This window comes from Morone saxatilis, unplaced genomic scaffold (assembly GCF_004916995.1).
Source record: "Morone saxatilis isolate NCDOM2014 unplaced genomic scaffold, NCSU_SB_2.0 Contig21, whole genome shotgun sequence".
Classification (NCBI taxonomy): Eukaryota; Metazoa; Chordata; class Actinopteri; family Moronidae; genus Morone; species Morone saxatilis.
Window position 1 is genome coordinate 2,533,194 of NW_023339774.1, and position 12,617 is coordinate 2,545,810.

At 43.1% G+C, this 12,617-nt stretch overlaps 1 protein-coding gene across 1 annotated transcript in view; it reads left to right on the forward strand.

Annotated features, from left to right (window-relative positions):
- The window catches only part of shroom3 (shroom family member 3), a gene marked incomplete in the record, with an annotated part of 30,195 nt that extends 18,196 nt beyond the window's left edge, over positions 1–11,999 (forward strand). The window contains 8 exon segments of the mRNA XM_035667695.1: positions 2,033–2,124; positions 2,866–3,613; positions 3,693–3,906; positions 4,732–4,877; positions 6,822–6,921; positions 7,091–7,256; positions 7,390–7,511; positions 8,489–11,999. Of these exon segments, the coding sequence (XP_035523588.1) occupies positions 2,033–2,124; positions 2,866–3,613; positions 3,693–3,906; positions 4,732–4,877; positions 6,822–6,921; positions 7,091–7,256; positions 7,390–7,511; positions 8,489–8,893 (1,993 nt within the window).
- Between the last annotated feature and the right edge of the window lie 618 nt (positions 12,000–12,617).

Sequence of the window (12,617 nt, forward strand, 5' to 3'; positions counted from 1 at the left end):
GAGAGAGAGAGAGGGAGAACAGGAAGTAAGAAATGAGGACAAGGAAGTTGAGGGAAAGAAGGAGGAGGACAGACAGAGGAGTAGAAATGAGAGATAAAAAGGTGGAGGAGAAGGAAAAGAAGAGAGAGTTTAGGCAGAGGAGATGACATGAAACAAGGAGAGGAGATGTGTGATGATAAAATGAGGCGGAATGAGGGAGGAGGTGAGGGGAAAGGAGATGGGAGGTGGGAGAACAAGAAGCGACTGAATGTAGAAGGTGAAACAACACAGGAAAAAGGGGGAGGAAATGAAGACAATGATGCAAGAAAAGATAACAGAAGAAGGAGTTGAGGGGTGGAAAGAAGAACGGAGAGGTGAAAGAAGAGGGGAGTTTTAAGAAGAAGGGATGAAGAGGGCAGGTGAAAGGAAGGAGTTGTAAAGTGGAAAGAGGTGAAAAAAATATTTATTGGGAGAGGAGAAGGGAGGAGAGGTTAAAAGGTGAAGGACAAGGGGGAAGGAGAAGAAGGCAGGGAACAAGGAAGGACGGAGGAGAAAGGAGGAGGTGAAAGATGAATGATTGTGGTGAGATAGAGGCGAGGAGAGTTAGGTGAGATGTAAAGAGGGTGGAATAAGGGAGAAGGTGAAAGGGAACAGGAAGGAATATGGGGAGAGGTGAAACAACTGAGGAAAAGGAAACAAAATGTGAGGAGGTGAACATAAGAGAGAGAGGAGGAAGGAGAGAGAGGTGAAAGGAGAGGAAAAGACGGTTTCACAGCTTTCATGAAATAGCTTCAGTTTAGACTTCTTTATTTTTCTTCTTCAAATAGTCTGAAATTAAATTCCAGGCAGCTTTACAACAGACTCTCTGGAAGCTTCTGGGCAGGAAGGAGGGAGGAGTGAAATGAGGAGACTCGGCAGTTAGAGATAGGGTGCGAGCTGATGGAGAGGAGAGGAGACTATAGGGTCAAGGGTGCAGATGGCAGGTAAGAAAGGAGAAGTTACTGTAAGAGGAGCGAAAGTGTCCAGAAGAGGTTAACGGGAGGAGGGGTGGAGAAGAGGAGTTTAAGGAGGAAGGGACTGAGGAATTAAGGATTCAGATAAAAACTCCCTGGCAGAGAGACAGAAAAATAAACAAAATACCAACTCCAGTCCTCTGGGATTTATTAGCTTAAAACTCTTAAATATGCTCTCATAATGTGAAGGTCAGAGGTCACTCCAGGAATTCTGTGTGTGTGTGTGTGTGTGTGTGTGCGTGCGTGTGCGCGTGTGCGTGTGCATGTGTGCGTATGATTACACAGATCTTTTTGGTGTCTACAGGAACATGAAACACTGCTGGTTACTGAGCACTGACCTTTAAACATCAGCTGATAAGATTAAACATGTTAAGAGTTACTTTGAGGAAAAGGTTAATGACAGTTCTAATGCAGAACATACTGAAACATACTGTTTACTACATATAACTTGTACTTTATGTTTCTGTTGTCATTCCATCCATCAGTTTTTAGATAGTTTTCTTTCCTTCCAGGCAGGCTAAAGTCCAGCGTTAGTGTCCCCTAGAGGCAGCAGTGTTCATTACAGCCACAATATGAAAGAGTTGGACAGTCTGTCAATCTGAAAAGTGACCATATTACCATAGTTAAAGGAACATCTCTTGCACTAACAGCCAATGTTGTAGTGGTGCCTAAATAAGTGGGTATGCTCTTGAGTTATGCCCCATATATTTTTATTTAAAGAGGCCCATCCAGCATAGGATAAACATTCTAATCAAAAATGGACCAGTAGTATTTGCACATTGTCACGTCACATTGTCAAGAGGTGCAGGTTTTACAGTCAATACTGGCCCACAGACGGGTGAGACCGCTACATAAAACGATCCATTTTCAGTCTATTCCCTACTCATCCTAGGAAAAAAAAGCTTGCAAAACACTACTGGACGATGCAGAATAGAGTTAGAAGTGGGTATGGAGAAAAATGAGTGGGTATACTCATAACTGAATGATATAATTATTTCCCTCTCTTTAATTCTGTCTTTATCTGTCTGTCTGTCTCTAAGACCTGCAGGCATCCAGGCATCAGGGGGTCTCGTTTCTCCTCAACACTCCCAGAAAAGTCTGAACACCGTCCAGTCTGCAGGACCTTCACAAGGTGAGTGAACTAAAACAAAGAGGATGTTCATGAGACCAAACAGTTATCTAACCTGTGCCCCCCCGTCAGCCAGAAAGAAAGCATGTGCAGACTGCTGAAAGGTCCAGTGTGTAACATTTAAAATGGAACATCTATTGGCATAAATGGAATATAATATTCATAAGTATGTTTTCATTAGTGTATAGAGTCCTTAGAATGAGCCCCGACGCCCCCAGGTTGCCTTCCATGGAGTCCGCCATGTTGAACCGCTATGTTTCTACAGCACTAACCCTAGATTGTTTGATAGATAGATAGTGTTTGCATTTTCTGTGCATTTTGCAGCCACCATAGTTTCTCCTTCGCTTTTGGAACGGGAGGGTGAAGTGAGGGTGTTGCAGTCTGATGCCATTTAGACACTTACACACTGGATGTAGTCTTTATCTATCACCTCTTTACACCTTTGCTTTACAGGGTAAAAACACAACAAAACCATACGGTATATACAATAAGCAATCAACACTGTAAAACATAGCAATAAGTAAGAATCATGAATAAAAGGTTTTAAAAAAAGATCACAGGAAGGCAAGAAAGTGTATTTTAAGAAGAGACTTAAATGAAGTGATTATCCATCCTGATCTCCTCTTGAAGGCTGTTCCACAGCTTGCAGGCTCTGATGGCAAACACTGATGGAAGTAATAAAACTTCAGTGCACAAATGTCCCCTTTGAATTCCCTCTGACTCTTCCTTCTGTTCTGATCCTAGACCCGGGCTCCTCCCACACCCCCGTCGCTCGTAGGGAGCGGCAGAGGAACAGCGAGCGGCAGCGAGCCAACAGCACCTCCACCTTGGCGGCCTCTGTTGGCCTGCCCTGCCCCTTCTCCCCATCTGGCCCTCAGGACGGAGGCACCACTGAGTGGCATGCTAGCGAGACGCTGAGCCAAGCTAACTTGGACGCCATCACCTTCCCAGGGATCCCGCAAACCGGCACAGGTGACGACGTCAACGCCACCGGCTGCAGTGAAACCCTGGTGACAGACAGACAGACGAGACACAGCATAAGTGACGGCAGCATATTAGAAGACACTGCAAAGGACATGTATAGAGGGAGAGCCTTCAGTTTAGAGATGAAAGGAGAACACTCGGCAGAAAACGCCCAAAGAGTTTCACCAGTGACGCCAACACCCCTACCCCATTTCCAGCCTGCAGCCCCACCAAACAGGAAAGACAGCGGGAGCACCGTGTCATCTCCTACCTCATCCTCCCATCCGTCCATCCACCAGCACCTGTCCTCACTGCGGATCTCTGAGTCCAGCCTCTTCAGCTCCATCGACCAGCAGCAACCACTAGAAACAGGCGTATCGCAGGAGGACTTCGATGAGGTCTTCCTCCAAGATCCTCCCCCTCCATCGCCTCCTCCGCCAATCAAAGAGACAAGCATCATGGAGGACTTCCCTCCCCCTCCTCCTCCCCTGTATTTAGAGCCGGAAGCTGGACACCAGACTGTGGGAAGGTTTGTTATACAATATGTTTCAGTATGTAATTGAGGTATTATCATTGTGGACTTTTAACAACTCCATCATTCCCTCCAGGATGTCATCCATCAACTCCCCTACAATGTCCCCGTCCTCCGTCTTTTCTCCGCCTGTGTCCAGCATTCCTTTCACAAAGCCACAGCCCTCTACCATCACCACCATCTCTGCATCCACCACAACCGAGGACAGTCTAGGTCTTGAGTACCAGCCCCTGCCCAAGAGGGAAAAGACATCTGAGGAGCTGCGAGTGGAGGCGCTGGCCAGGCAGCTGGTGGGTACCTGGAGTCGGCAGGTCCCTTTAATAAGTTCTGACTCTACTACGATCAGTATCTCTTTGTAATTCTGTGTGTGCCTTCATTATTGTACCTAGTTCCATCTCTTATCTTTGTCATATTGTGTAGTCCAGACTATAGTTCAGCCATAATGGTCATTCCTGGTTCTGACTTTAAGGTTGTCATTCTACTGAGTTCTGACTAGTCCTTACTCTGTGTTTGCCATCGTCCTTTGTTGTAGTACTGAGTTCTGACTGTCTTTCTCCTGGTACCCAGTTCTAACTTAAATGTACTCTACCATAAGTTGCTTTTCCACTGCATGGTACGGCTTGACTCCACTCTGCTCCCTCTTTTTTGGGTTTTCCATTATGGACAGTGCCTGGCACTTGGTACCACCTAGCTCAAGGTTCCACACAAGCTGAGCTGATACTTAAAGGTGACTTGAAAACTCTGCAGACCACTGATTGGGACTTCCTGCACAAACCAGGCTACCATCAATAGTGATCACAATGTTTTTATTCACTCAAAAATGTAGAGTGTTTTTATTAGAACTTTTAAAGACAGCAGTCATCTTTATAATCGTTCAAGCTAAATAAGCTAAGGTAAATGGACAGTGTAAAGCTGAAGTAGAACTCCTGTGTGTTGCCTAACAACTGCTCCACCTACTCTGAGGGTGTACTATCCAAAGTACTATCTACAGTGGAAAACCAAGTACTGGGACCAAAAGTGTAGAGTCGAGTTGTACCATGGAGTGGAAATACAGCTTTAGTTGACAATAAGTCAGCGTGTACATAGTTTGATTCTCCCTTTTTCTTTGTATACAGGTGTTGCAGGACAGCTCCCTGGCGCCCCTGTTGGACACATGGAGGGGTAAATCCACAGTAGAGCTCATGGAGGAGATCTTTCCAAACAGCAGATTGGGTGGTAAATCACCATGGCAGCGCAGGGGCAGTAACCGATTGGATGACAGGTAATTCTGACATCACATGTTTTGCCTGTGAACATTCACATTTTTAGTCATATTTTGAATACTCCAACAAGCTCCCCACACGTCCTGGAACAGCTGGAAATTTAGAGACAACTTGGACATAGATTAAAATGACCAAATATCCTGGAAATAATCCATGTTGTCCTAGGTATTACCAGACATTAAGCGGCCTTTCAGTGATATTTTCGACCTCAAGTCTTTTTCCGTAGCCGTGAACGGAATTCTCAGGGAAGCCCAGTGGAAATGGTGTGGACGGTCATATCTACATGTGTACAGCCTATTAATAATCAAACTTGTTGTTGTGGTTGATAAATACATTCACAGCGATCTTTGTACAGTCTTTGAATTGTACATGCAACAAACGCTTTCACTTCTAGAGGATTAATTTTCTATAAAATAAAGTAAATTCTACTTATAATACACAGCAGTCAACTGTAGTCAATTCATCAAAGACTGCTCTACTGAGACCACCGCTGTGGTGAGAACAGCCATGAACCCCTTAGAAGCAAGCTAACGTGGCCAAGGCCTATTGGTAAATGTTATGACCGCAGGTGCTGTCCTGTATTGTCAAGAAAAGATAGTGAAAATGTCCTGGAAAGGTTCTGGAAAGGCTCTGGAAAATTATTTCTCAAAAAGAGAGGAAACCCTGACCAAGACACTGAGTTTTAGTGTCAACAAAACTTTCTTCCTTTTTTTTGTGTGAATTTATTACATTACACATTATAAATTTTTTCCCCTGCAAAATAAACATTAAGTAGGAAGTGTAATCAGCCTTTTCGATAAAATTCACTTTGTGCTCAAGGTTTAACCGTTAACACTGAAATGCATTCATCACAGACGGATGTAGTTTAAAACTGCATTTCCTTTAAAGTGCTTTATGTAACACACAAGGATACCTTCATGTTGAGTGTGTTTATTTAGCCATGAGACCAAAACTGCAGAAATGAACTTATGTAACTGAAGGACGAGACGAGACATTGGGGGGGACTTCCTGTAAACCAGCATTTGTCATTCTTGTTGTGTTTGCTGACAGCCTCCCTCTCCTATCTGCTGACACAGAGGAGAAACATGACAAACCTCTGCCGTCTCTGCATGCTGCGGCCTTTACTCACTGACATCTTTAATGTGTTTGGGTTTCTTGGTGAACTTGATGTGCGTGTCATCCCCACCTCTGTCTCCCGCCATTTACTGTCTCTCTGCAGCTGTCTCTATCCATTAAAAGCCATAAAAAAAAAAAAAATACATAATACATATAAAAAAAAGGAAGACGACTTCCCCATTCTTAATCCCACCTGCAAAGCTCTAACTGGTCCAGCCTGGGAAACTGTCATCGATGGTCTGTTTGAACTGCCGGAGGCCTGGAACCAGGCTAGCAAGTCAGAAAGTGTGGGCATTGCCAGCCAGGACAGGACGGACCAGACAAACCTGATCAATGTTTCTCAACACTCAGCAGAGTGTGGAGACAGAGTCCAACCACGGCGACTGCTGGATCATAGAAGAACTGTAGATTCATTAAAAGCAAAATGACTGATCTGTAAGACTCACTGCTATCAACGTTAACCATTCATTAAGGATCCATGTCTACTCGTCTGGAAGGTTGACAGATAACTTCAGCCTAAACAGCTGAACAATACTGCGGCCTAGTGGCCAGCGTTGGTACAACAGAAAGGACTTGATCAGTAAAATACAGCATCAAAGTGAACTTTTATTGTGAACCTCTTACGATGGAAGCTTTGTTTTTATTATTTCAGGTATTCCTTTTCCTATTTCCAGTTTGTCACTTCTGTTGCTTGCTATATCTTTACATCCTGTTTCTTTCCATCAACAGCAGCAATGTAACATTTTAATGAATATAACCCAAGAATGACAGAGGAAATGGCACATTTAGCAAATTTCAGTTTTTAAATAGTGTTGTTTCCTCCCTAGGATCCAAGATGCTGTCTGTGATCCTGCTCAGAGCACGGCGACGGATCGAGGGAAGGAGACCGATCTAGATGAGGATGAGAAAGACCTAAACACCAAGAAGGTAAAAAAAATGATTTCTTAATAAAGTTTACTCCAACCAAACCATCAATATGAAAACAACAGCATTGTACAGAAGGGTTTGTAGTGTTTTAGACAGCTATTTGGATAAGTCATGTTCTGCCACCGCCCTGAAACACTGAGTGTTCTTGTGTGTCTCGCCCTGTTTCCAGCTGGAGCTGTGTGAGGCGCTGAGGCGCAGCATGGCGGCACTGCGGCAGGAGAAGGAAGCACTGTGCGAGGAGCAGAGACATCACCAGGCGCTGGGGGCGAGCATCGAAGCGCTGGTGCAGGAACGCCTCAAAACCAACGAGAGGGACAAGTACAGCGTGTTCATCGGTATGACACGTGACTGTCACTGTAAAACAAACATAACTATTATTGTAGAGATATTCAGAGACTACAGCTCCCATCAGGCCTTGGTGAGAAGAAACTCAAAAATTGAGAAAAACTCGATTGGTTGTGTTTGCAGGAGATCTGGAGAAGATCGTGAACCTGCTGCTGTCTCTGTGCAGCCGGATGTCGAGGATCGACAGATCTCTGCTCGCTCTGGAGAGAGAGGAGCTGACGCAGGAGGAGATAGCGGAGGAGAGGGTGAGACAGGACTCACTGTCAATCCAACTTTATTTGTACAGCACCTTTCATACCAATGCAGTGTAGTTCAAAGTGTTTCAGTTGACTGACAAGATAAGAATAGGACATAATGAAAAATTAAATTTGTGGATTTAAAAATGATAATGATTACAATAAAATGTATATTTTACAGTATAACAGTAGTACCAGGGTATGTTGCGTGGGGGAGGTCCAAGGGAATTTATTTTTGCGACCAGTTTCTCTGAGTTTTCAAACCTATGATTAAAATTTTGGTTTTGTCCAAGTCGTGTGTCATGTCCGTAATATATAAAGTAGCACATACACATACAGAGGTCTTAGTGAGGTCTGAAAGCATTCTGGGCCTAATTTAAGAGGTTCTAGATACTCACATACCATGGAGGGCCACATACATAGGGAGTGATCTCAAACTGCTGAGAAGATAATGAGACGGTTAATGTGTGTCTCTTCATTCATAAACATAATAAAAGAATCACTATGTTGAGGCTTTTTCATGAACTCACAGATCAAAGATTAACTTTCACACACTGCTGCTTTGTCATCACTGATGTCAGATAATCTGATAATCACACGTTAATGAAATGCATTATTCATAAAGCTCTCAATCATGTATAACTAATTGCATAATACAAATGATTGAATATTTGTGTAGGTGTTGAATTTAGATTGACAGTTAATTAAGTTTTGGTAAGATATTTTAAAATGTTCAAAATATTCATCAGTCAGTATTTTATCAGTTGTAGTGATCAAGTGTAGAATAGTTCCTATCATGTGTCTCCTGGGTTGCAGTGCTGCACTGCCACAAGGTGGAGCTGAAGTACCAACACTGCGGGTGTTACTTCAAATATACATTTTCATTTGTAGTCTCCATCCGGATGTTGACTTTAGTTTAGTTTAAAGTATTAGTAATCAACGAGAGTCTGTGTAAACTGATAAATATTTGGTCTCCTCCCCTTCAGGACTCCCTCCATCACAAGCGCTCTCTGCTCCTCAGTCAAACTGAAGACGCTCGGGAGCTGAAGGAGAACTTGGACCGGCGGCAGCGAGTGGTCCACAGCATCCTGTCCAGCTACCTTGCTGAACCGCAGCTCCAGGACTACCGCCTCTTTGTCAGCACCAAACCCTCCTTTGTGATTCGCCAGCGGCACCTCGACGACCTCATACGGCAGGTGGAGGAGCAGCTGACCCGACTGGCCGAAAGCCTACCACAGGAGCTGCTGGAGGCTCGCGGTTGGTCGAGAGCGTGTCCGTTCTCATCATCGAGCCCCGCCCCTTTATCTTCTCCTTTCCCGCCGCTGCTACCGCCCTCTGTGGCTCCAGGCCCCGCCCACTCAGTCAGGTCCACCACTGTGACGTCACTGTGATGTCACAGACAAGGCTGCTATTACAAGTGGCAGTGAATGCTGGGAAATGAAGGAGAGACTCCCTAAAAACTCACTCTGAGCTGGAGTGGTGCTCCCGATGAAGGAGCTTTACATGAAGGAAGGAACAGGCGCTCACTCTACTATGCAGACTTCACACATGAAGAAGAAACGCCTTTAATGTGCCTCGTTCACACCCGACTGTGCGTTACCGTTCACCTTCACATCAGCCACCACCCTGTGTGGACTAAACTGCTGCCAACATCTCCAACTGTCCTCTGAAAGGTGATTTTAAGGGTTGGAAGTTCATCGTCAAACGCTTCAAAGGACAATTCCAGCGTTGCAGGTAGTTGACAGGTGATTGGATGGGCCATCTGTCTGTCACTGTCTATCACGGGCAAACTGAAGCCAGTCGGGAGAATAGCGAAAACGTATTTTCCATGAAGAAAAGCCTTCAGTGCCGTTGTTTGCTCTTCTTTCAATGAAGAAATGCTCCACATATATCTGATGCTAGCAGCATCTATGCTAACCTTTAGCAGCTGTCATAGTAACGAACAGTGTCTTCTCGCTGCATCACTCCTAGCACCCACTGCCTGTAGCGGCCAGTACTTCCTCAAAGGACGCTGCTGATTGACCGGCCACAGACCCGTAGATTGAATCTTGGCAAGATGGATTCTCACGAGTCAGTAATCCTGGTGCTGACCGGTTAGACAGCAGCCTGAATTAATAGTAAGATGGTAGAAATTTGGTTTTAAGAGTCAACAAGCACACTGGAATTGTCCTTTAACAAACCTAATGGTGCCTTCAGGAACCTCAAACATTCAGACGTTCTTCCAGGAGCTCTATTTCTAGTGACGGGACGAAGTGAGCAGGTGTGTTATCTCCCAAAGACCCAACACTGTCATCTTTACAATAAAATATCATTTTGCCATCTTGTCAAACCCTTCAGAGATATTTGCAGCACCTGCTCATCTTTGATGCACATGTACAGTCAACTTACAATAACACCAAAATCGGAGGGACTCTGTTTTTATTCTACAGCTACAAAAAGAATCCAAACTCTGAGCTCATCAGAAACACCTGAAGGGTAGCTGTTGTGATCACTGTCACATGATACTGTAACACTACTACTGTCACTACTGTGTGTCCGGAGCTTGTAGCACTTTTTTAGCAGTTTGACTACTGTTTGCAGCAGAATTTACACTGAATAACGAACGTTGTTGCCTCTTTAAAAGTCGATGTGATGAAACATTTGATAATGGAAAAAGTTCAGATTCCAAAGAGTTTCACAGGATGTTTGCAGACGTCAGCTTCGTTTAATTTGGTCCAAAACTCTGGTGTGTTCTTTCAAAGTCTCAAGGTTTACTGGCGCCATAACTGCAACGATTATCTTAACTTTAGAAGGAAAGTTTGGATTTTTGTTAAATTAAGAAATAATCTGTTAGGTATTAAGTCCACAAAATGTCAGTAACAAATGCCACAATTTACCACACCAAAAGATATTTCATGTATAATGAAAGGATTGATCAATAATTTAAATAATTAATCAATCACTGAAACTGCTGATAAATGGCTAGTTGTTTGTTATGGTTAAGACCTTTGGTTTTGGATCATGTTTGCCCGTTTCCACAAACTGACATTATCATTTTATTTAATTTGGTCCTCTCTGTGGAAATCAATGCAATAAAACATCAATGTTTAAAGGATGAACGTTGAAACCGTCGTATAAAAGATAGACGTATACAAATGGTGCCACAATATCGAGGTCCAGCCAATTCATCCGGTTATCTCAATCGCAGGCAGAGAGAATCATGAAGTGAAACCCCCTTTCAGTGTAAGAACTACCTAAAATGACATGAAAAATATATTTGACATATACTTAGATTTTTGTTTGTTTGGCCCACCTGCTAACATGGAGACAACAGGCTTTATGACTTTCTTTTGGAGAGCTGTCATGTCGTCCATCTTTATAAATGTCGATAAAACTGCATATGATTGGCTTTTTCACCATCCTCTATATGAATTCATTATTTCTAGTCTAACAAAGGAGTTTTTGACTGAGAAACAGTCCCCGTTTAATACTGATTCCTCTGTATGACCTACAGAAATAAACAAAACCATCAGCCACAACATTGGCTGTTTCTATAAAGTCATTATTAATGCCTGCCACTGGGTGCGTTTTGGTCCGATTCCCATTCAAATCAATGAAACGAGGCAGTGAAACACTACCACTTTTGTCCACAGGGGCCGCCAGAATCAACGCAAAGTGAAAGTTCCTCGTTGGGGCTATAACGTTAACAGAAATTATTTGTTGGCGCAACCATGAAGTATTTATTTATGTTGGAATGAGAATGCTCGGACGAGGTGAGGCACATATGAAAAGAAAAAGCATTCAGTGAAGAAAAACCAACATTAGAATAATAAAATAGTTATAAATTAAAAATAAAATGTTTTATCACTCCTACTCTGTTAAGTCACAATCATGAAATATCACTTCTTATTATCACATTATGTCATTGTGTGAGATCAGTTATTCCGTCTGCCAGTGAAGGATCAGATTTCTATGTTTTTGAAAATATTGAACAGTTTTGCCTTGTAGCCGGTGCCATTGGGTCTCCCTTCAGTTCAAATCATCTGGGGACACCAAATGGCATCAGTCCTACACAATCAATAGTTATTGCTGAATTAACAGCCTCAGCATTGTGTGCAATCTAAGATACACATTAGGTTTTCTGATCAGTGGATGTTTTCACCTGTTCTCACTCTGAGCTGCTTCATTTTACACCCACAGTACGTTTCCTTTGACTTAGTTTCTAGAGCACCTTTTAAATATTCTCACTGTCATATTCTGCAAACATTACAGCACCCAGTCTGCCTTGTGTCCTCATCAATAACCCAGATTTTATTGTTGATTATTGTTTGTTCGTTGTTATTTGCAGAGAGGCACAACAGAATATCTCAGACGTTTTTTTTTGGTTCCTCGTTGAATAAAATTCAATGTTTATGAAAGAAGAACGATTAAATTACAGCTCCTGGTTTTTGCAAAATAAATGCATTTTGTAAATGACTTTGTGTCCTCTTCAAGTTGTCCCATAGACACACACACACGCACGTAGCACGCACACACACACAGTTCTATTATGACACCTTACATTAAATAAAACAAGCAATTGTGATGCCTATGTTGTGCTAGCATGTTGGGATGTGGGTTGAATAACACTCCAATGTTTTCAAAGGGGTCCTTTGACCTTTGACCTAAAGATATCTGAATGAAAATGGGTTCTATGGGTACCCATGAGTCTCCCCATTGCAGACACTTGCTAATCCCATGTAGTTTGGGGTAAAAACCATGCAGTTTTTTGCATGTGGTATAAGTTATTAGGGACCAAGCCAGTGTCAAACACTGTGAGGTCCCTCTGTATTCCTAGGAATTGTTATTAACTCCAGGGGTAACTGCATATTTGGAGGCCGCAACATGCTCGAATGATGATGGAAATCATTTTTTTTATAGTCATTTCTGGCGATTTTCGCCGTGGCATTGCATGCAGGGAATTTATCGGATCGACACAGCCGTCTAAAGACATTCACGATTAAAAGTTGTGCTATTTATGACATTCCGTTGAACAGCGTGGACGTGGCGTCCCGTGGCGTCCAATTTCGATCCTTCGCCATAAAAAAAAGAAAGTTGTCATAACTTCTGCGTACATGATCCGACTGCAACGAAACT